Source organism: Semicossyphus pulcher, unplaced genomic scaffold (assembly GCF_022749685.1).
Source record: "Semicossyphus pulcher isolate SPU_LCO1_2020_fin unplaced genomic scaffold, fSemPul1.0.p SCAF_2, whole genome shotgun sequence".
Taxonomy (NCBI): domain Eukaryota; kingdom Metazoa; phylum Chordata; class Actinopteri; order Labriformes; family Labridae; genus Semicossyphus; species Semicossyphus pulcher.
This window is the reverse complement of record NW_027211693.1, coordinates 27,404,430-27,426,855: the sequence shown is the minus strand read 5'-3', so window position 1 is coordinate 27,426,855 and position 22,426 is coordinate 27,404,430. Positions and strand designations below refer to the sequence as shown.

General features: G+C 42.7%; 3 protein-coding genes across 3 annotated transcripts; all 3 read left to right on the top strand.

The window, feature by feature from the left end:
• The first annotated feature begins 1,022 nt into the window (after positions 1-1,022).
• Positions 1,023-2,732, top strand: LOC138598659 (uncharacterized). Its single transcript, XM_069670487.1, has 2 exons — positions 1,023-1,456; positions 1,666-2,732. Exons 1-2 carry the CDS (start codon positions 1,294-1,296, stop codon positions 2,337-2,339), a joined length of 837 nt encoding a protein of 278 aa, XP_069526588.1. The 5' UTR covers positions 1,023-1,293; the 3' UTR covers positions 2,340-2,732.
• Positions 2,733-8,643: 5,911 nt separating this feature from the next.
• On the top strand, positions 8,644-16,409 carry LOC138597960 (sodium/hydrogen exchanger 2-like). The gene is made up of 13 exons (XM_069669573.1): positions 8,644-8,884; positions 9,059-9,281; positions 11,012-11,252; positions 11,326-11,576; positions 11,682-11,899; positions 11,987-12,183; positions 12,299-12,388; positions 13,505-13,575; positions 13,754-13,888; positions 14,097-14,193; positions 14,289-14,401; positions 14,703-14,764; positions 16,222-16,409. Exons 1-13 carry the CDS (start codon positions 8,644-8,646, stop codon positions 16,407-16,409), a joined length of 2,127 nt encoding a protein of 708 aa, XP_069525674.1.
• A 559-nt stretch (positions 16,410-16,968) lies between these two features.
• On the top strand, positions 16,969-22,175 carry LOC138598725 (transmembrane protein 182-like). The gene is made up of 5 exons (XM_069670560.1): positions 16,969-17,240; positions 19,014-19,137; positions 19,444-19,542; positions 21,306-21,443; positions 21,725-22,175. Exons 1-5 carry the CDS (start codon positions 17,067-17,069, stop codon positions 21,943-21,945), a joined length of 756 nt encoding a protein of 251 aa, XP_069526661.1. The 5' UTR covers positions 16,969-17,066; the 3' UTR covers positions 21,946-22,175.
• Positions 22,176-22,426: the final 251 nt, after the last annotated feature.

Sequence of the window (22,426 nt, the reverse complement as noted above, 5' to 3'; positions counted from 1 at the left end):
CTGATGGTCTGGTTTGCTTTTGTAGCTCTTATAGAGTAATCGGAATTCATTTCAGTCGGTTTCATAACCAGTAAAAAACTCCTCACAGGAGCTTTAAGAATATTTCCTTGGGGATTTTTGTTGTTGTTTCATTCTTCTATTTATTCTCAATTTCATTTTTGTGACAGCTAAACCTACTTTTCAGATTAAGAGTTCACATAAAATAACAAACAATGAACTTATAAAAGTGTAAGAATGCGATACACAGAGTACCTCCCCATTGTTATTTGCGTGTACAGCAGCTTTACTCCTGAGTTATTGTCAATGTGCCCGTGACGCTCAAACTTACTCTCAAATGTTTTCACATTAGCACTTCTCTCCAGAATCCTGCTTCTTCAGTATTGACACTTTGGCCGACAATGCAAGCCTACTTTGAGCAACATACATAATGAAGCAAAAAAGTGAAGTTCTGTAGTTGATGAAGAAATATTCTGATAAATAATAAGAGCTGTGGTTCTAATACTCCAATAGTCTTTGTTTTGCAATTGTATATTTATTTGTATCCAGCACCCATCGCACTGAGGTTTGACTACTGTGACTTACTAAAGATTAAACCAGGTGTTCCCCATAGTTTTGTCTTATGACCCTCGACAAACAATAGTGTCTGATGGAGGCCTCTTGGCATGTTTCAGATCGCTTTAATCTTCTAACATGGTTTCATTTCAAGTTACAGATGCCTGAATAGGTATAACGTTTATTTGAGTAGCAGTAGCTCATTTTTAGTCTTTCCCTGCCTCGCAATAATCTTACAGCTGCTCAAATGTTGGGAACCTCTAACCTACCTGACTGCATACAGACTTCACTGGTTTACAATTGTAAACTGCTGCTTACACATTGATGCATCAGTGAAACAATCTAATGTAGTATCTCATTATATATATATCAGTTACAGGTTGTATTTTCAGTACATGTAGTTTTGATTCTTTAAATACTTTTAGCTGATTAAACTTCTGTATTTTCCCTGCAGTTAAGAATCTGAAAAACTCCTCAAGGTACCACATTCAATTTCTCAGCTTGTCTTTACATTTACTGTTCTCCTTTCTTTAAACTGTGATTTTCAGTAGGATTAATAAAGGAAGTGCGCTGGTAGGCGGAGGGGCCAGTTCTCTGTTGCAGAAGTGAAACCAGCCAGAACAACTTTATTAATATATAAGCTCTCGCTCTGTGCCATTTGCACTTCAGCTAGACAAGCGCAAGGAGCAAAGTGGGTTCAAAAGAAAGGAGCAAAGAATAAGAGGAAAGTCATCTGGAGCCATGTTGGGGGAAGGTTTTCTCAGAGTGCTGCTGTACAGGGAGGAGAGAAAGTTCGCCTTGGCCTCCAAGCGATCACAGACACGCACTCATTGTACGGATGCGCTCAACTGTACCCTGTCCGAGTCAAGCTCCACAGACCAACAGACAGAGTCAGCTGAAGCAGGTAATCAGCCTTTTTAAATGTTATACACACAAACTGTCTGACACAGAGGTAAGTTTAGCTGTCTGCACGGGGTTTCATACTCTAATCTTAACCTTACATGTATCGCCCTGCCACTTCCCCTTTTACTAAAATGGTTTTCTTTTCTCACTTGCAAGCAAACTAAATTACATTGAAAACATCTACATTCCCTTGTTTTGCTCTGTAATCAGGTCCAAACCAGACGGAACCAGATCTCAGCCAATTCCAGGGACTGAAAGTGATGCCTCAGGGTGCTGCAGGCGTCTTAATCCCGGGCTCTTTACCTGTTCCTGTCTGGAACCCGGACTTTGCGGATTGCTTGGAAGATTGTAGCCTGCTGGAGCAGTATCCAGACCTGCAGGTGGCTGACTCAGGCCGCATCTCACAAAACCCACTGAGAGCCATCATCACCCACAATTTGGAAGTCCCCAATCAACCAGAGTGGGCAGCCAGACAGGAGCCTGTGACATCGATACCAGACCAGGGTTATCTGGTCATGGGGGCCAGTGTGAACATCAGCATGGATCTGCCCGGGTCAGGTTTGGAGCCCATGTCTAACTCGGTGCTGAATGGGCTGCTGGACAAACAGCTGGACGAGGTGTACATGCAGCATCTGACTGACAACCTGGCTCGCTGTAACTCCAACTTGGGGAACAGCCTCCTGCACGGCCTGGTGCCTCCGCCGCAGCCCAGCAGCCAGTCGAGGGGGCCCGACTCGCTGGAGGCCAGTCTGGAAGGAGGATCAGGAGGGGACAGCGACAAGAAGATCAGTTATCTGAGCACCCAGAACTTAGTCCCCTGCTCGTCCAACTTCAGCTCCCCTGTGCTGAGGATTTCAGAGGCTGACAATGTTCATCTGCAATGAATGCAATCATGCGTGCATCCTGCAGGAGTGGTAAATGTGAAACTTCTTAGTGTTTTCTGCTGCTTCCACTTCATGTTTCACAAATACCCACATGCAGCCGAGACGTGTGAACAAGAGCAGTTCAGTTGGTCAGTGCATGCTGTTATTTGTGTTTCCATAATGTCTTTGTTTGCTTGATGAACTAATGCCTCATATTTACCTGCTCTCATCTGCCATCTGCTGTTAGATTGTACTACTACACCAACCTGACAATACCTGACATCAGAATTTTATTGACAATAAAAATGGGAGAGTGCAAGATATTTATTTCCTTGAACCAAACTGTGATCCAGTGTAAGCTTACATCCTACATTTCAGCTGCCTTGTACATAGAGATGTGATGGTGTAAATAAAGGGAAGTTAAATAAGAACATTTGAAGTGCATTTCCTTTCTGCTGTTTTATTTCCTGGTTGCTCTTATGTTACTTCTCTTGTATTAGTACTTTTATATAATTTTCTCTTACATGTGTTATATTTTTAAATCATTTTTCATTCAATCTTTGGCAGGAGAGCGGAACAGTGCAACACTGAAAGAAGAGCAGGATTATTATGAATGGTTAAATAAGGAGGGTTGACTGTATAATTTGTATAATGACTTTAATATGAGATTATTTACGCACTTACATTTACAATGCATTCCAACCTGATGTGTAGAATATTGGTGACACGGTAACTGAAAATTGGATTTTCAAATTATGGCATTGCAACGTTACAGCGTGCCAAAAGGATTAGAAGAAGTTCTTTACTCCTCAGGATTCTACTCGTGATATAATGATCCGATGTCTTTCCTGTGGCTCATCATAAACACAGACGTATACAGCTTTATGAAGGCTGTAAAACTAAATGTAGAGGTCAAAGACCATCCCTCGAACACGGTAAACAATCTATTTGGTGTCTCTTTGCGGATACGTGATGATGAAACTTGAGCTAAAGCACAAACGTAAAAAATCAATCAAGTTTTGTAACATCCCAAAAATAAATCAATGCTGGGCTGCAGCCTGATATCACTTTCATTTTAACTTCCATGATGTGTTTGAATGTGCTGGAACAAAGAAGAACAGAAAGTTATGGATGTTTTCTCAGGCCATTAAAGGTTTACTTCACAAAACATTCATAAACCGACCGAGACAGTTACATTTTAATTTCAATGGACCATTTCCAACCAAATATGATGATAAAGCTTACATGTTTTTGATTTCCAAACTAGGATGACTGTTGACCGAATTGTACAGTAGAAGTTGACTTCATTGTCAAGTATAAGTAGAACAGCACGAGGGTTCTAGCCAAGGGTACAAGATGTCCACGTCACTATTAAACTGTTAGATAATAAGAACTATAACTGGTAGAGAGTATGAACAAATAACAGAACACATTAAATTCCTGCTCATACTTTGTTTTAATGAGGAGCTGTGCAGCACGTCCTGGAAGGCTCCAAATGTCCACCATGTTGACTGTTTGGCTGGGTAAGGAGTCATCACAGTGAACACCTGCACAGCACAGTGAGGTCCGCGATAAAGTGACTTAAAGTTAAAGTCTGAACATGTATGGGGCATGTACCTGTTTAAGTTTGATTTGTAACCTGTGAGAGGCAAACCTTCACAGCTGGACGTCCTACAGTGAAGGCAATGGTGATACATTATCATTCAGTGAGTCAGAGGTGTTTTTGGAAACATAATCTGATTCATTAATCCCTGCAAAAAGATAAGAACTAAATATTAAAAATGATTTTTTTTAAATTAAAAGATGTCTAATCAGTTTATGTTGCAGAGATCTGACCATTTATTTACCTCATTTGAAGGTTAAATAAAAATGATATGAGAAAGGAAAATGTGATTTTACCCCTTTAAGATGTATTGACATTTTATTTGTACAGCGCTTTAAAAGGTACTCAAGGGCACTTTACATGAAAAAAGAAACAACAATAACAAAGACTTTAAGAGCATATACAGCGAAAAACAATCAAAGCACAACACTTACAGATAAGTATATGAAGGAAAGAAAAAGTTACAATGACATAATTTGAGATTAAAAGCAGATTTTAACAGGTGGGTTTTGAGTGCGGTTTTGGAGGAGGGGAGTAAAAAGGCTCTGCCCGCTAAGTCCGGTGTTTGGATCAGGTGAGAGGGGTGAGGAGGTTGGCATCTGAGGTTGCTGGAGTGTATTGGTGAAGGAGGTCAGTGAGGTAAGAGGGGGCTAGGTTGTGGAGGCCCTTGTAGGTGATGATGAAGATTTTGAATTGGATTCTGTATTGAATGGGAAGCCAGTGGAGATGTTGAAGGACAGGGGTGATGTGGTCTCTGGTGTGAGAGTGGGTGAGCAGACGGACGGCTGAGTTTTGGATGTACTGTAGATTTTGGAGGCTGTGCCTCAGAGGATGCCGTTGCAGTAGTCCAGTCGTGAAGTGATGCAGGCGTGAATGAGTGTTTCAGTGCCTGAGAGGGAGAGGGAGCGGCGAAGACAGGCAATGTTTTTCAGATGGAAGAAGGCAGTTTTTGTGATGTGGTTGACGTGACGTTGAAAGGAGAGAGATTGATCGAAGATGACACCAAGCTTGCGGATGTGGGTGGAAGCAGGAGCGGAAGAGTTTTGTGATGAGTGATCGGGGAGTGATGATGACGACTTCAGATTTGTTGCTGTCGAGTTTGAGGAAGTTAGCTGGCATTCAGGTTTTTATCAGTTCAGAGGAGTCCTCAATGTTAGACTTTTAAAAACCATTTAGTAACATGATTATAAAGCACATGTTTGTGTTATATTAAAATACAGCTCTAGCATGTTAATGCCACAATGCATAGCTTTGATAACTTTATATGAGTTAAATTTCATCTGTTAAAGAGGATATGAATCACTTCCCTAAAAACTTTTTAGAATTTGGTAATTTATGTGAACACACACAAAAGTGCTTTAAAGGCAATTAATTATCCATCCAACCAGTATCTATACTGCTTAACTGTTCAGGGTCGCAGGAGGGCTGGAGCCGATCCCAGCTCTCATTGGGCGAGAGGCGGGGGTACACCCTGGACTGATCGCCAGTCAATCACAGAGCTGAGACATAGAGACAGACAATCTTTAATGCTCACACCTACAGGCAAATTAAAGTCACCAATGAACCTGACGAGCACGTCTTAGGACTGTGGGAGGAAGCCGGAGAACCAGGGAACCCAGGCATGCACAGGGAGAACATGCCACAAACTCCACAAACAAACCTTCTGGCTGTGAGGCGGCAGTGTTAACCACTGCACCACCGTGTGCAGCCCGACTAAAGGGTATTTTGATTGTAATTTAAAACCAATATTATTAATTGAAAGCCACATGTACTTCACGTGACACACTTAACCATATGTTGAAACTAAATATGAAATTATTTTTTTAGATTCTGCTGAAGGGCAGAGAAACATCAACATACAAAAGACTGAAGACGCTCAAATTCAGTAAAAGACATTTGATCCTACTAAGAGCTGTCCTACCTCTGACACTACACTTACATTAGGAAGTGTTCTGGACAGGTACGATCTAATTGAGGACCCAATGAGTGTGAACTTTTAGAGTCAGGACCTTAACTGAAGGGCTGAAGACAATCAGAGAGCACTTCCCCCTCAGTTACAGTCAATGTTTGGAAGTATAGTGTCGTACTATTACAAACACATGTAATGCAATGCTTCAATAATAGAACTGTATTATGTTTTTATTGTAGGCACAATGAGAACAGAATGTAACACCATTACCTCATGAATAAAAACATGTTCTCAGGTCTTTAGGCCTTTTTCACAGACAACAGCAGTTATTGTGCAAAACGCGCAGCTGTAGTTAATAACACTAACAATGACTCTGTCTCATTTAGTGTCCTTGGAATACCTTCCAGCAGTCATTTTATTAAATACATGTGTGTTTTTTAACTGCCACGTTAAAATATGTGCCTTAAAAGCAAAAATGCTCTGTGCACTAAGACACCCACAAAGAGGAAACCACTTCCTGATAAGACAGACAGGGTTACACAGGGTTTAAAAATAGTCCAGGTGCTCTTTAGCTCTTTTCACAGTGCATCCCAAACATTGCTCTCATTACTCATTCTTTAAGCTCTGTTCAAGAATTCCTTCAAGAACAACATACAACAAAAATATTCTCACCTGTGAGTTCTAGTTTATTCATAACTTCTTGTCCTTGGCCATCTCCTGAGTTATCTGAGGCTAATTGGGTCATTTTAAGCAGTTTTTGTTTCATTCATGAATTTGTAGTTACAGATTCATAAAAACTACTCAGGTTCAATCTGTTCTCTTGGGATAGTCGCGCAAAAACTTTCCACAAGCGGAAAGAGTATAAATATCTTCACAGGCCATCTGTTTAATATTTTCTAAAAAAGGGAAGGAAATCAGGGAGCACCAACAACCATCAACTGTTTCTCCCTCTTGTCAGAGGATTTGTCGGAAGTTGATGTTTGCAGTGGGCTCTCAGACTAAGATAGTTTCACTAACACCCTGCAGGTTAGCAAGTTAAGTTAGTGCGCTAAAGTTATTGCAAACTACAGCTCACTTCACACACTATCATATCAATGATCAAATACCTTTTTATAACCCTATATTTTACTTTAATGTTTCATTAAAATTACATTACATTTTGCTGATAATACTTCCGTAATCTAATATTTTTAATTGAGCTTTTTTACAGAGGAAAGGTTCTGAAAATGTCCTATTACCAAGACACATGTAGTCCTCTTGCACACTTCCCTTTAACACCTGTTATTTTTGGCTCAGCGCCGGGGTCAGCCCTACACATGGGTCTGTATGTGACTGACTGACTGAGTGAGTAAGTGAGTGAGTGACGGTACTTTCAGAGCCAAATAAAGTTAAAAAAAACCAACAACAACGTCTTGGAAAACACTTCAAAATAAAAGCGTGTACAAACCATAGACTGATGTGGCTGATGCTTTTTTTTTTTTACCTGGATACCTTAATATAATAATAATAATAATAATAATAATAATAATAAATAAAATGTTTTTTTATTTCATTTTTAGAATCAAAATGTGATAAATAGGTTAAATAAGGATCACACACATAATTGTCAGGGGTAAACAAAAAAGCTCCTCGTATAAAAAAAGGGCATGTGACCAAGGGTTCTGTTTTAATGGTGCACCCACAGAAAGTGGTCCTAACATCACGGATGGTGATGGCTTCTCCAAGCAAACTGGTTCATGTGCAGCGAGGCAAAGTGCAAAAGGGCCAGGCAGTGGAGAATAGATGGAAATACTGATACCGGAATCAGTGGCAGAAATGTAAAGACGCATAAATAAATTGACTTAGTTTATGTGTAAATATATTTACTGATAAATACGTCTGCTTTTTGCTTTTTCTTTTCTTTTTAAACTTTGTTCATTGGCTTTTCAAAATTTCACACAATTAATATGTTGATTCAACTTGAAATATATTTAGTGGGAATTTGGAGATTTTAATTTAACAAATCCAATCTGAGAGTTTGATTTTTTGACTTGACTTGAATTTTTGTCTCTGAGAATAAACTTTAAGCAACTTCAAAATGGTTATGAGTACTGAATATAAAGTTCCTCATTGACTCTTGACTTGTTGAGTCCTGTTATCCAATCCTGTAATGTAAGACAATCCTTCAATGTTGCACTCACGTCTTCATTTTCCATTTGTGGTATCAAGTGAGTTGGACTTGTTTTTAAGGGCAAGGTCATTGTTCTCTTTCTCATCATTTTGGGATTCTGTCATGAGCACTACACTTACCTTCAACAGGTTAAAGACATTATCACTGAAATGCAAAGGACAAAAAATCAACAGATTGTAACAGCCTTTCATCGTCAAAAAACGAACAACATGAAAGAGAATCTCGTCCCCAAAGTCTGCTCAGTCACAGGGAGCTGAAGGTGTCACATTAAACAAAGATGGTTGTGTCTGTAATATAAAGTGATTTGAAAAATGTCCCTGTCATTTGTAATCTGCTGTTGGTTTAATCTTCATTCTACACCACTCAGATTCATGTGTCCCTGAAGAGGTTAGTTTTTTATGCGTCCCCAAAGTGTGCCTAAACAAGTATGTGTGTGTGTGTGTGTGTTAAGCTCTGTCCTGCTGGTTGGATATCAGTGCTAGCTCAGGGATTCCTGTGCACATTAGTGGCTGCAGGAGTTGTGTTCAGGTTGTTTTGAGTGAATGTGTGTGTGCATGTGTGTGTGCTGCTGGCCCCTATCTCCAAAACCCCTGCCCTATTCACTCCCTGCCCCTCTCTCCTGTTCACCCAGCATGGCTGCAGGATGGCTGCTCTGTGGACTCTCTCTGTCTGCCTGGTTTGGCCTGCATGTTTGGCCCTGACCCCTCCTACTGCACGCCCTCAGCCCCACAACCTGCCTCCTGTGCTGGGCTTCAACAGCAGTGATGGCAGCCTGTCTGTGGATTTACCCATGGCTCTGAGGGTTTTCAGCGTGGACTATCACCATGTGCAGGCTCCCTTTGAGATTGTGCTGTGGATCATGCTGGCCTCACTGGCCAAGCTGGGTATGCTGAAGTTAATTGACAATCCTGTTCCTGTTACTTACTTACTATCAGATACTGTATGAGTTTACCTGCTGATGTAGCTTCATACCTGTGATTTAGATGGATGAAGGGGAGCAGAAGCAGTTCAGAAAGTAACAAGTTTGTCTAACTTTCTTTTATGTCTCTTATCTCCAGGTTTCCACTGGTCAGGTCGAGTGCCAGCTGTCGTCCCAGAGAGCTGTCTCCTCATCATGGTGGGCCTCCTGGTTGGAGGAGTGATCTACGGTGTTCGCCACTCCGCTCCTCCGACTCTCAGCGCCGATGCGTTCTTCCTCTTTCTGCTCCCACCCATCGTCTTGGATGCAGGATACTTCTTGCCAGGGAGGCTGTTCTTTGAAAACCTCGGCACCATCCTCTGGTTGGTGCATGGCCATTGATTTTAATACGCGTGTGTGTATGCTGGTGTGGCTCTGTGTACAAATATTAGACAGAGTAACAAGTTCTTTTACCATTCAGGTTTTCAATTGAGCAAAATATCTCTAAATTGCAGGAAAATATAGTGGTCAGTCCCTCCAGGAAGTTGCAAAGTTGAATTCCTGCAAATTCAACCAATTGCGTCAACTTTTCTGCAAATTTGAATAATCGTATTTCCAGTCACCAAACTGACTTATTTAATATTCATTATATATTTATCCCCTGAGGCCTGCAATGTTGTAAACATCTGAGGGCGTTTTATTATTAATTAACTGATGTTTGTGCCGGCACTGATTTTAAACAGTCATTGTCAGATAGTAAGCCCCTGTTTTGTCATTTTATGCTGCCGCAGCAGCTGAAGTAAAGGTGTATTAAACAACATTTAGATTCCACCTTGCACATATGGATAGCATTTAATGTGCATGTGGGAAATGAGCTTTTAATGGCTATTGACTTTAGTGTCATTCAGTTTTTACTTATTTTATTTGGAGTCCTGACACAGATATCGACTGGAAGTGATGTCTGAAGACCAACAGCTCGCTCAGCCAATAGATGGCTTTATTGGAGCGTTTATCCCAGTTGCTCACAGTGGATGTGTAATGGGTTAAAGAAAAAAAAACCCACAAAACAGCACAACTTTTTTTGCAAATCTGCCACAAAATCAGGCATTTTTGGCCGCAACATTCAGAAAATGCCTGTGAAATCCTGGAGGGACTGACTAGCACATAGCCTATAGCCTTTATAATGCATAACACACCTCACATTTGATTTTCAATTAAAGAATAAGATTGTTACGACCTCAACAAAGGCTCCGAAGAAAGATAAATAATCTTGTCAAACAGAAAAAATATATATAATTCTTCTGTCAGTATCTTTCAGCCACGCATGGCTCAAGCGATGACAATATTGTTGGTCATTCCAACTAAATTATTAAGCTTATGATGATTGAAAAACTGCTTACATTACCATGACTTTGCTTTTTATTTAGCAATAAGAATGTCAGCATGCTAACACTCTAAACTATGAGCCTAAACATGGTTAATATACCTGATAACTTCAGTATGTTAACTACTTTCTGAATGTGAGAATGTTTGCATGCTAATGTTAGCATTTAGCACTGTTAAAGTGGGGGGCTGTTAAAGTGAAGAACAATCAACCTGCTCTTCAGTGAACCTAAGCTCTACGTAACATTTTGTGTTCCATCTGTGTCACTGTCATATATTAGACGAGATTTCAGTAGCCGGGGATAAACCCACTGTCGCCCTACACTACTGACCAGCACCAAATGGCTGACAGAAAGTTAGCAGCTAGCTGGTGAACATACTGGAGCATTAGCATTCAGTGGAGAGCAAAGCAGAGCTAAAAGGGGAGTTAGGAGAGTGGACTAACTTTCACCAGTTATCCAGATGCCAAATGAATGCGGTTATTCTGATATCTAACTGTTTTAAACTGACTGAATGTAAGTAAGCAACTGTTTAGTAACACGTTCACCATATAAACTAAGGCGTTAATGTATCGTGTTGTGTTTACAGCTTACTGTGCATAAGAAGTGACCAAATATTAGTAATCCATGCAGGTTTAAGAAAAAATACAATATCAGGGACATATTGCTTCAGGTGGTATGTACCTTATTGCGTACTGTAATTCTTCTGCCTCTGTATTACACTTCTCCAGGTATGCAGTGCTGGGGACCTTATGGAACGTTCTGGGCATCGGCCTGTCTCTGTACGGCGTGTGTCTGCTGGCCCAGAGCTCCCTGGGAGACGTGTCTCTGCTGCACTGCCTGCTGTTTGGCTCTCTGATCGCAGCCGTCGACCCCGTGGCCGTGCTCTCTGTCTTCCAGGAGATGCATGTTAACGATCAGCTTCATATCCTGGTGTTTGGAGAGTCGCTGCTCAACGACGCTGTTACCGTGGTGAGGGGAGAGGCGGTCTCAAGATAAATTGTAAACCTGTATTCTGTGCATAATAGATCTCTCTTCCTTCCAGGTGCTCTACAAGCTGTTTGAATCCTTCCTCCGACTGCCGTCGGTGTCGGGGCTGGATGTGTTGCTGGGTGGATGCAGGGTGGTGGTGGTGGGTCTTGGTGGCCTGTTTGTGGGCCTTTTCTTTGGCTTGGTGGCAGCCCTGACCTCTCGCTTCACCTCCAGAGCTCAGGTCATTGCCCCGCTCTTTGTCTTCCTCTACTCCTACCTATCCTACCTGACCTCAGAGATGCTCCACCTCTCTGGCATCATGGCGTGAGTGCTGCTGAATAGCAACTTAAACTCAAACACCTCCTATTTTAGGAAGGTTTAGCTATGCTAATTTGATATCGTCTCATCTTTATCCCCCCTTTTCTGCAGCATTGTGACCTGTGCCGTGACCATGAAGCAGTATGTGGAGGCTAATGTGTCCGAACGCAGCAACACCAGCATCCAGTACTTCCTGAAGATGTGGAGCAGCGTGAGTGAGACCCTGATCTTCATCTTCCTGGGCGTGTCCACAATACAGGACGTCCATATGTGGAGCTGGCCCTTTGTCTGCTCTACGCTGCTGCTCTGCCTTGTCTGGAGGGCCACAGGTAGATAACACAAATGATGTTCTGGCTATAGGTGCTTTATAAACAGTTGTCTACGTAGAGGAAGCAACACATGTTTCTCCTCTGAAGGTGTTCTCCTGCTGACTGCTGTGGTGAACAAGCTGCGGAGGAACACCGTGACCTTTCGAGATCAGTTCATCATTGCCTACGGAGGCCTGAGAGGAGCAATCTGTTTCTCCCTTGTCTTCCTGATCGATGACTTCCCAAAGAAAAGACTCTTCATCACAACTACCATTGTGGTCATCCTCTTCACCGTCTTTGTGCAGGTGGAAATCAATTTCATTTTTTCAGTCTGATGAAAAACAAGTTCCTTGTAGTTTTTTCTTCATGGTGGACTTACTTGGTTTTATTTTTCTGAGTTTGGGTTTGTCTGGTTTCCAGGGGATGACCATCAAGCCTCTCGTAGAGCTGCTGGATGTGAAGAGGAAGAAGAGAGCTCTGCCTACTGTCAGTGAGGAGATCCACAGCCGGGTGAGGGAGGACAGAGCTGGGCCTTCTCATGTCTTTAAGAAATGTTATGTATGCTATATATCCAGGAATATTTAGTCAACTCTATAAAGTTTTCAGGGTCGCGGGGGGGCTGGACCCTATCTCAGCTGTCATTGGGCGAGAGGCGGGGTACACCCTGGACAGGTCGGCACATTCGTTCTTTGGGCTGTGGGAAGAAACCGACATACCCAGAAGGAACCCGCTAACCACTGCACCACCATGCATCCCAGAATATTTCACGTCTCTTCAATACATCATTCATTCGGTTTTTACTCACCTACTTCTTAGCTATACCATTATCGTAAATAGTAAATGGACTGCACTTATATAGCACTTTTCTTATCTTCAGACCGCTCAAAGCACTTTTACACTACATGTCACATTCACACACTGAGTGCCGATCTCAGTATCTATGCACATTCATACCCGATGGCTACTCCTTCAGGAGCAATTTGGGGTTCAGTGTCTTGCAGGTTTAAGCAAAGGACACTTCGACGTGTGACTGAAGCTGTCAGGGATCAAACCACCAACCATACGATTGAGAAACAACCGACTCTACCACTGAGCCACAGCCGCCCCATAATACCACGCCCAGTTACACAAATAACGTTCATCATTAGCTTTAATTGCTCACTATTTACACTCTTTGACTTTTGGAATAACAAAGTAGATTATCTTCCTAAAGACAATAAGGTTATGTATCTTCCTATGTACACTTCTCAGATGTGTGTATCCTCTGTTTTGGTTCAACATACAGCATTGAAGTACTAAATTGCATCCTCCTTGTTAAGACAGATGGAATAACAATGGGTTTAGTGGTGCTTCAGTAATAGAAACTCATCTTTCATCTTGCTCTGGGGTCATGTGTGTAAACCCAGATCCCCTCTGCATTTGTGACTTTTTTCTTTCCTTTCATCTGAGAAAATTAAGATAATTGTGTTCAGCAGAAAAAGTAAAATCACTTTTCAGAATTCTCCTCTTTGTAGAAATGCAGTGTGGCCACTCACTTGGAAACATAAAACATGACACATGCTGAGTAGGAAAAGATTCAAAGAGACGAATGTATGAGTGATACACCTGCATCGTGTCTCCTTTCAGCTCATTGATCACCTGCTGGCAGGAATAGAGGATGTGGTTGGCTACTGGGGGCAGCACTACTGGAAAGACAAGTTAGTTTTCTCTGCTTGTACTCTACCTTCTACCCGACAAGTCTCTGCATACACATAATAATAAGATCCAAACTAACCAATAGGTGGCAGCAGATACCACCGTCAAAAAGTTTCAAACTGCCGGGCCTTTGTCAAATGGCTACTGTAATGTGTTTTATATATCTGGTGCGTGTGTGAGGTTCGAGCAGTTCAACAAGAAGTACCTTCGTCGTTTCCTGATCCGTGACGATCACCAGGCTCGCTCCAGCATCCTCAGAGTTTACCAGGAGCTGGAGAGAAGGGAGCAGAGGGGAGACGAGGAGGCGCCACCACTGTAAGGAAACATATTTTTAACATGATATCACATCTCTTGAAGAAAGGGCTGTTCCTTTGTGTTCAACACATCAGTTTTCCCGACTTCTTCCTACTTAAAACCCCATGAATGCTACTGCAAACTCATTACATATGTCAGTCTTTACACGTCAGTCGTGAGAGCTCTGTGTTTGTCCAAATGGTTGTGAATATTAACGCATTGCTTTCAGAGTGGACCCTCGCTCCCACAGCCGCCCGCTCTTACCAGAGGAGATGGACAGCATCAGGCGCATTCTCTCCAGAAACCTTCAAAGCTTTAACAACAAGGTAAACTCACAGCTTTGGTTTTAACTTGACTGAACATGCACCACAGCTATGTACTATTGTTTTATATCTGGGGTCATGTATGTGTTACACTCCAGCAGACACCAGCCTACAGCAGACACACTCTGCACCAGGACGCCAGCAGGGACAGAGTGAGGAAGCCTCTTTACAGACACCAGAGTCTGGGAGAGAGATACACCATCACACAGGTGCTATATGTAAAGTACACACATGCAGCTCTTTCAGTTCCATTTCTTGTTTCTGCTTATTTAAATTTCAACAAATACAGTGTGTTTTCATCGTAGGGTTAAAAAAAACCCTGAAATTGTCCTCAGATGTGTCCAACAAAATGTCTTGAGATCTTTTGAACCCATTTAAAGTTCAATTTATTCATCAAATGGATTTAATTTAAATGACCTCAAAAGTTTATAAGGACTTAATATGATTTCAAACAACTCTTTGGCTCTGTGAATATGCAGTATGCTCTAATGTGTACTTCCTTTGTGACAGAGAGAGGACGGAGAGTTCAGTGGCATACACAGAGCAAGAAAAGGACTCATCAGGTCTCACACAGGTAAAGTCACTATTTGATACATATAAATATACTGAACACATGCATTAGACAAAATATACATGGATGGAACATATTAGGCAGCAAGTGAACATTTTATCCTCAAAGTTGATGTGTTAGAAGCAGGAAAAATTGGCAAGCGTGAGGATGTGAGCAACTTTGACAAGGGTCAGATTGTGATGGCGAGACGACTGGGTCAGAGCATCTCCAAACCTGCAGCTCATGTGGGGTGTTCCCGCTCTGCAGTCAGTACCGACCAAAAGTGGTCCAAGGAAGGAAAACCTGTGAACTGGCGACAGGCTCATGGTCCAAGGCTCATTGATGTGTGTGGTGAGCGAAGGCTGGCCCATGTGGTCCGATCTAACAGAAGAGCTACTGAAGCTCAAACTGCTGAACAAGTTGAAGCTGGTTCTGATAGAAGAGTGTCAGAACACACGGAGCATCACGGTTTGCGGTCAGGGAGCCCATGCTGACCCCTGACCTCCACTGAAAGCCTACAATGGGCACGTGAACATCAGAACTGGAAGAAGGAGGCCTGGTCTGATGCATTTTCTTTTACATCATGTGGATGGTGCGTGTGCGTCTCTTACCTGGGGAAGACATGGCACCAGGATGCACTATGGGAAGAAGGCAAGCCAGCGGAGGCTGCATCTGCTTTGGGCATCTGTTTCTGCTGGGAAACCTTGGGTCCTGCCATTCATGTGGATGTTACTTTGACACGTACCACCTACCTAAACATTGTTGCAGACCAAGTACACCCCTTAAAGGAAACAATATTCCCTAATGGCAGTGTCCTCTTTCAGCAGGATGATGCGCCCTGCCACTCTGCAAACATGGTTCAGGAATGGTTTGAGGAACACGACAACGACTTCAAGGTGTTGCCTCCAAATTCCCCAGATCTCAATCCAGTCGAGTGTGGGATGTGTTGGACAAACAAGTCCGATCCATGGAGGCTCCACCTCGCAACTTACTTAGCACTTAAAGGATCTGTTGCTAACGTCTTGGTGCCAGATACCTCAGCACACTTTCAGAGGTCTAGTGGAGTCCATGCCACGATGGGTCAGGGCTGTTTTGGGGGCAAAAGGAGGACACAATATTAGACAGGTGGTCTTAATGTTATGGCTGGTTGGTGTATAGATTTACACTCAAGTTTCTTACATCTGTCCCAGACCCAGGATCCAAGGATATGTATGTATTTATTGATATATAAGAAACCATTGTGGGAACAGACAATCACTGGTAAATGAACAAGAAGGAATTTGAGACCAGACGTTTTTATGCATGCAGTACACAATTCAAGTTTTCTCTCAACCTTTCTGCCCTTGTATAATAAAAAAAAACCCAGGTTAAGATTATAGAGGAATATCATCAGACTGTCCCTAGTCTCCTTCCACCTCCTGACCTTTGACCTTGGCATCTATGCTGCAACTATTCTCACTTTTTGATTCCTCTCTCGTCAGTGTGCTCCATGAGCCCGAGGCCCTTCTTTCAGGACTCATCCTTCCCAGCAGCATCGGCTCAGACAGCGGATCCAAATTCTCCTTCAGCTGCCAGAGACGACCAGATCGCTCCTCAACACCAAGCACCTGTGGGAGCAGCCCCCAAGAAGCACCTCAGCTTTGTGGTGGAGAACGAGAAGCAGCAATGAGTACAGACTCTGAGAGAGGCGGAAAGAGAGGAATAGAAACAAAAAGAGAGAATTCGGTGTGTTAGGTACCTCATATTTATTTAGCCATAGAGGTGTGGGTTTTGAGGACTGGACTGATAAAAGGCTTTAGCAATTTCATGGAAATCTTCCAATTAAAACTGTAAAACTTATGAAATATTTCACCCTCTGGTTTAATTGCGAGTGTTTGCCAGCTGCAATAAAGCTTTCTGAAGCCCCTCGATTTACATCTGAAACTCCTTTGCTGGAGGTGTGACGGTCATTTGCGTCTGGAGTCTAATTTATTTTCAAAGTGTAACACCTTCCGTAGAAATACCTTGCAGTCATAAATGCTGATACTCGTCCGCTTTACAAGCACATGCACAAACCAATCCTGCCTCTCCTTGTTTCCTTTCTAAATGAACAGCAGACTCTCCAGTAATTTGACAAGGACAGGCTTACTGCCTCCTAAAATAACTCTCGTCCCCCCGCCTGACCCCCTCAGTTACTCAAGCTTCTTTTCCCCACAGCTCCCAGCATGCCAGGGAGTGGCTGGGGGAGCCAGGCTGTTTGCTTTAGGACTGGGCAGAGGGCTGCAGAGTGGACGCCAGTGAGGAGCTGAGGAGTTATTGATTTTGAAGGAGGTTATAAGCTGGAGTCATGAGGGTGGGAGCTGCAACCTTGGCAGGGGGGATATTTGGGCTTTTAGGAACTCTGTGTTTCTTCGTATCCTTTGGTACCGACTATTGGCTGGTGGCCAGCGACAACTGTGGACCGTATACATGGCCGACACAAACAACACTGACGGGCGAAAAAGATGCCAATGGGACTGAGGTAGGATGGATACATGTGTGCACACAATACTCAATATTCATTATATAGCACATACATTAATGCAAACCTCACTGCTTGCTGTCAGGGTAGCTTGGTGACGTCCAACTAAACAAATGTGCATAATAATAGTCCCAGCAGTTCAGTATTTTTATCACAGAAACATGACATGTGAGAACCTCAAAAAGACCAAAGTGGAACCTGATCAGACGAGTGTAGACAGTGGCGTGCGAGCGATTTCACTATAGGATATTTAAAGAGGTACTATAATTGTTTACTCAAACGGTTGACTTTAAAGATTTATAACAAAACACTGGATCCTACACTGCCCATGATGCATCACTTTATTAGACCTTATGTCTCGTAAAAACGCCAATGTATTTTAAACTTCATTGCCCCTACTTTGTAATGCAGGCTTTCTATTCTTCAAGACTAATTGTCTACCACCATACTTAAGGCTCTGTGAGGCTCTACTATGGCACCTTGAGCTAAAGGCTAAGGCAGAAGGCTAACTTGTGCCTAATCAAAACACAAACATGCTGATGCTAATTGAGTGTTTTGCGTACATTGTTCCACTTCTTAATTTAGTGTTCTAGTATGTTCTCACAAATAAGTACTAAACACAAAGTAGTTTAGCTAATCCAGCCATCCATTATCTACCGCTTATCCTGTTCAGGGTCGCGCAGGGCTGGAGCCGATCCCAACTGTCGTTGGGCGAGAGGCGGGGTCAATCACAGGGCTGACACATAGACAGACAATCTTTCTTTTTTTATTATTATTATTATTTTTGGGGCTGGAGTTGAACTGGGGTCGCCGCATTGAGGACTATAGCCTCTGTATATGGTCGCAGATTTAACCGCTAAGCCAAACCGGCGAAGAATCAACTATTAACCTAACGAGCCGGGTTCTTTGGACTGTGGGAGGGAGCTACGGTACCTGGAGAGAACCCACGCAGACACAGGGAGAACTCCACACAGAAAGGACTCCTACACCCGAAAACCAGGATTTAAACCAGGAACCTTCTCACTGTGACAGTGCTTACCGCTGCACCACCATGCAGCCCTGTCTTAGCAAATGTCTGCATACGATTTCATCGGAAGTAATCTTTGTAACAGTTGAGATATATCAAGAAAAAGGTGTGCCACCCCACCAGCATGGCTTTCGCCTTGGCAGTCCATTCGGGAAGGTTTCTTCCCTCATTTACATAATGATGACATCATCCAGGTTATTTCCTTAGCGATGACAGAGCTACCCCAGAGCATTCACACAACTATTTTAATGGGCAGCAAAGTACTCGGCAAGTCAGTCTTCATGCATAAACTCAGTGGATTGCCCTTTTATTTTCCAGTTTATTCTTCCACGCCACATTTGTGAGAAAGTGCCCGTAATGCAAAGTAAGGGATATATTTCTCAAAGCTAATCCCCCGGTGAACTCCTCCCCGACATCACAGCACAACAAAGTCTTTCATTTTCAATAAAAGAGGATGATTAAAGTTGCTGTGTGTGTGTTTCAGCACCATCAATCATATTTTTGACAAGCAAATGGAGACTTTCACTCATGCGTGTTTCATAAGTTCCCCTTGAAAACCTCACAGACGAGCAGGCCATAATCAGAACCACGTTTGATGCCGTGGCACCGCTGAAGTGCGGAACCGCGCAGAGCAGCGAACAGACACGTGTTGACAAAGCTGACAGACATTAAGGTTCATCCATCTGCAGGCATTTGAGCGTCCATCTCTCGGTTTGTCTGCTGATGTCACTCTTTGTCTCATTCAGATCCAGGTAGTGGAAGCTGTCTCGTCCTCTCCTCCATCGCTCACTCTGCACCACGAGGGCTTCTTCTGGAGATGTGTGTTTCAGGTGGAGCCCACAGCACATGCGGTCCTGGCCACTCTCTTCAGTATGTAGGCCGCACGTTTTTGTTGGGGCTGTTCCAATGTGGTTGCATGTCTCATGCTTGGAAGTGTGGTTGGCTTGACACGCTAACAAGGGCCGAAAAGAGTAATGTCTATGATTTGTACATTTGACAGAAAACATGAGAGGAGCAAGAAGAATGTGTTCGATTTCTCTTAGTTTGTGGATATGTTTTTGCTTTTCTGTAAGTTTTATTCTCATGTGGTGTTTTTATTTCTCTCAGTGTATCATACAGTACATGTGTCATCTTTAAAGTACATTATAGTAATTGTTTTTTATCTTTTTCATGTAGCAAACCAGCCAGAATCTAAGGTCTGTATCCATGGTTACCTCTTCCCTCTGCCTGTCGCACTTGGACAGGTGCCTCATCCAAGCTATGATGGTACAGCAGGTAACAATTGCATTCACACACTTACAGATGAGAGAGTGTGATGCTCAGTGAATAGTTGTTGAGTATAAAATAAACAATCACCAAATGAGGTAACAATGAATAAGCGGTGTTTGATCCCTTTGAGTTGGACCGACTTGTAGAATCGATGCAAGAAGCTGTTCTGGATGCTAACCTTGGCTTAACACCTTATAACCTTTTATTTGTCAACCATCTACAAACACTTCCTTATCATCTTAACACAAATGTGGAGGTTACGTTTGGTCATTTATTGTAAAAATAACAGTCATCATACAGTATCATCATCATCATGTATCATCATACACATCATACAGTAACGTAAGAAGTTGAAGAGTTGAATGCATCTAAATGACTTGGAAAAGCAAAACGAGTGCAAAGCTGGTGTGAACAAGGGTCAGAGATTTAAGGAATACTGAGGTCATGGGTCAAAGTTTGCCAGTGTGACTCCATCTGAGCGTCAAATTTGTTTCTTTTTCTTTGGATTTTCACTTATTGTTGAAGTTGTATCTGTAGTCATCAATCTTTTCTTTGTTTGTTCGGCCATAGTAGATCACTGTTTACTCGCAACACTTGCAGAGACCGGAAAAGCAGCTGCTTAGCTCCGCCTATCCTCTCTGGCAGACCAACCACTACTGGGTGATGGAAAACGCGTCACTAACTGGGCGCCGCTTGTGATTATTTCTGCGAAACTCGCACCACACAGCCAGTCCGTAATAATACTACAAACTGCAAATGTAAAGGCTTTCATCAGTGGGCCATAGGCTCAATCACCATTGTGTTACCTCATTCGGCGATAGACAATGACTTAACAGGCATTTATTTAAATGAAAATCTTCAAGAGAAACAACTGTCTCCTTTATTGTTGTATTGTCTTAAAGGCAGTCACTTACATAGTATTCTTTTTAAAAACACCAACATGTTCAAGTTTTTCAAGAAAAAGTTTGACATTTGGTAAATGAAATGTTCTACCTTTGTCTTTACTCTTTCGGATGAGAGGATTGATACCACTCTCGTATGTTGAAAAGATACCTTGAACCTTGAATCTCCATATTGTTTTCAGGCCAAGATGCTGTTAGCCTAGCTTAGCATAAAAACTGCAAGTTAGGAGAAATAGCTAGCCTGGTTCTGTCCAATTGTCCAAGTGACAAAACCCACCAATAGCACCTCTAAAGATCACGTTATATTGTGTGTGTTTTGGATTGCACCCATGAGATATAGTCAGGAATACATCTGTAGTTAAAACCACATATGTTTTAAAAACATTAATATAGAAGTTCATGTCTGCTTTAAACACATTAGATATCATTTGCTTTAAAAATGCCTCCTGGCTCATTTTAAACTGAGGCCTGATGCTAAGCTAGTAATCTACTACTTCAGTGATTCCTAATGTGTGGGCCGCAGCCCCCTGGTGGTTTGTGGTGGGCTACAAGAGGTCATTAACAATAGCCTAAATGAAACGTTTTGTTATTTGCATTTATTTTTTTGCTTAACAATCTGTAATGTGGATGTTACAGTTTGGGAATGGTTGAACTAGTTTGAGTTTCACACCTATTCCTGGCAAATAAAAAAAAGCGTGTTTCAAAATGTCAATGTCATGTACAATGTTATCCCCCCAGGTAGCAAAAAGTAATACAGAGAACATGACCTCAGTGACATTGCTTATAGTAAACACCCTAATGCTATATACAGTGGGCCTACACAGATACATCACTGCTCTGATGGTGGCCTGGTTGTTTCTCTTGCAGTGTTTCGTGGTTTCTGGACCGTGCTGATAATCCTCGGCCTGGTCGCAGCTCTCACTGGAGGCTTCCTCTTGGTCTGCGGTGTCCCCTTCATCAGCCACAAACTGTTCAAGCTGGGCGGTGCTTTCCTCATCGCTGCTGGTAAAATATAGCCTGTGTGCATGGGCGGACTTTATAGTTAAATATGCCGCCAGGGGAAAATGTGAGGGTACAGACACAAACACATGTTGCAGACATTGCTGCTGTCAGCTGTTCATACCTGTCACATGACAAACACATAGCCATATATAGCACAGTCGCTATAACAACAGCAGGTTTAAACAGTGCGACCATGCTAACAGTAGAGATGAGTAGAAGCTGCATTCCTCTCAGCAGTGATAGCTTCTAACTGTGTCCCTGATACTCTGTCTGTCACTCCCCAGCCTGCTTGTTCCTGTTCATGCTGCTGCTCTACGTCCTGTGGATGGAGGTGGTGGATGTGAAGCGCTACGTCCTGCAGGAGAGAGGGGAGGCCTGTCCGAATGCAACGGTCTCTGTGCTCTACGGCCTGTCATTCATGGTGGCAGCTGCCGGCGTGCCTCTGGAGCTCATCTCAGGGATGGTTTTCATGCTGGTGGCCCGTGCGTTGCGTGCCAGCAAGTGAGCCGCCTGCGGGTTAAGAAAAGACTGACCTTTTTATGTCCCGCTTTGGGACTCAGCTGCACACTTGTGGGATGTAAATACTGGCTGGAATGACATGATCGATATCACAGCACCACCCTTTGAATGTCATGTAGCATACAGTCAGTGACGCATATTTTTGTATCAGTTTTCTTTACTTTCTGAGCTTTATTTCTGTAAAAACTGGCATAAAGCGACAATATTTGTTCTTCAAAGACTGTTTTTTCTAAGCATTGTTTTGTGTGTATAAATATTTCTTCCACTCAAGTGCACCCTTGCCTTATTCTCCTGATTGTTGTCTTTATTGATGCTTTAAATGATGAGTCCATAGAGCGGAAGGTGAGAAATGTATGGATGAACCAGCTGTGGCCCCTGTCCTGATTTTGGCGTGCAATCAAAGTCGGCGAGAGCTGAGGCAGAGCGAGGTGGGAGGGACGAATGGCTGGATGGACTATAGACAGAAA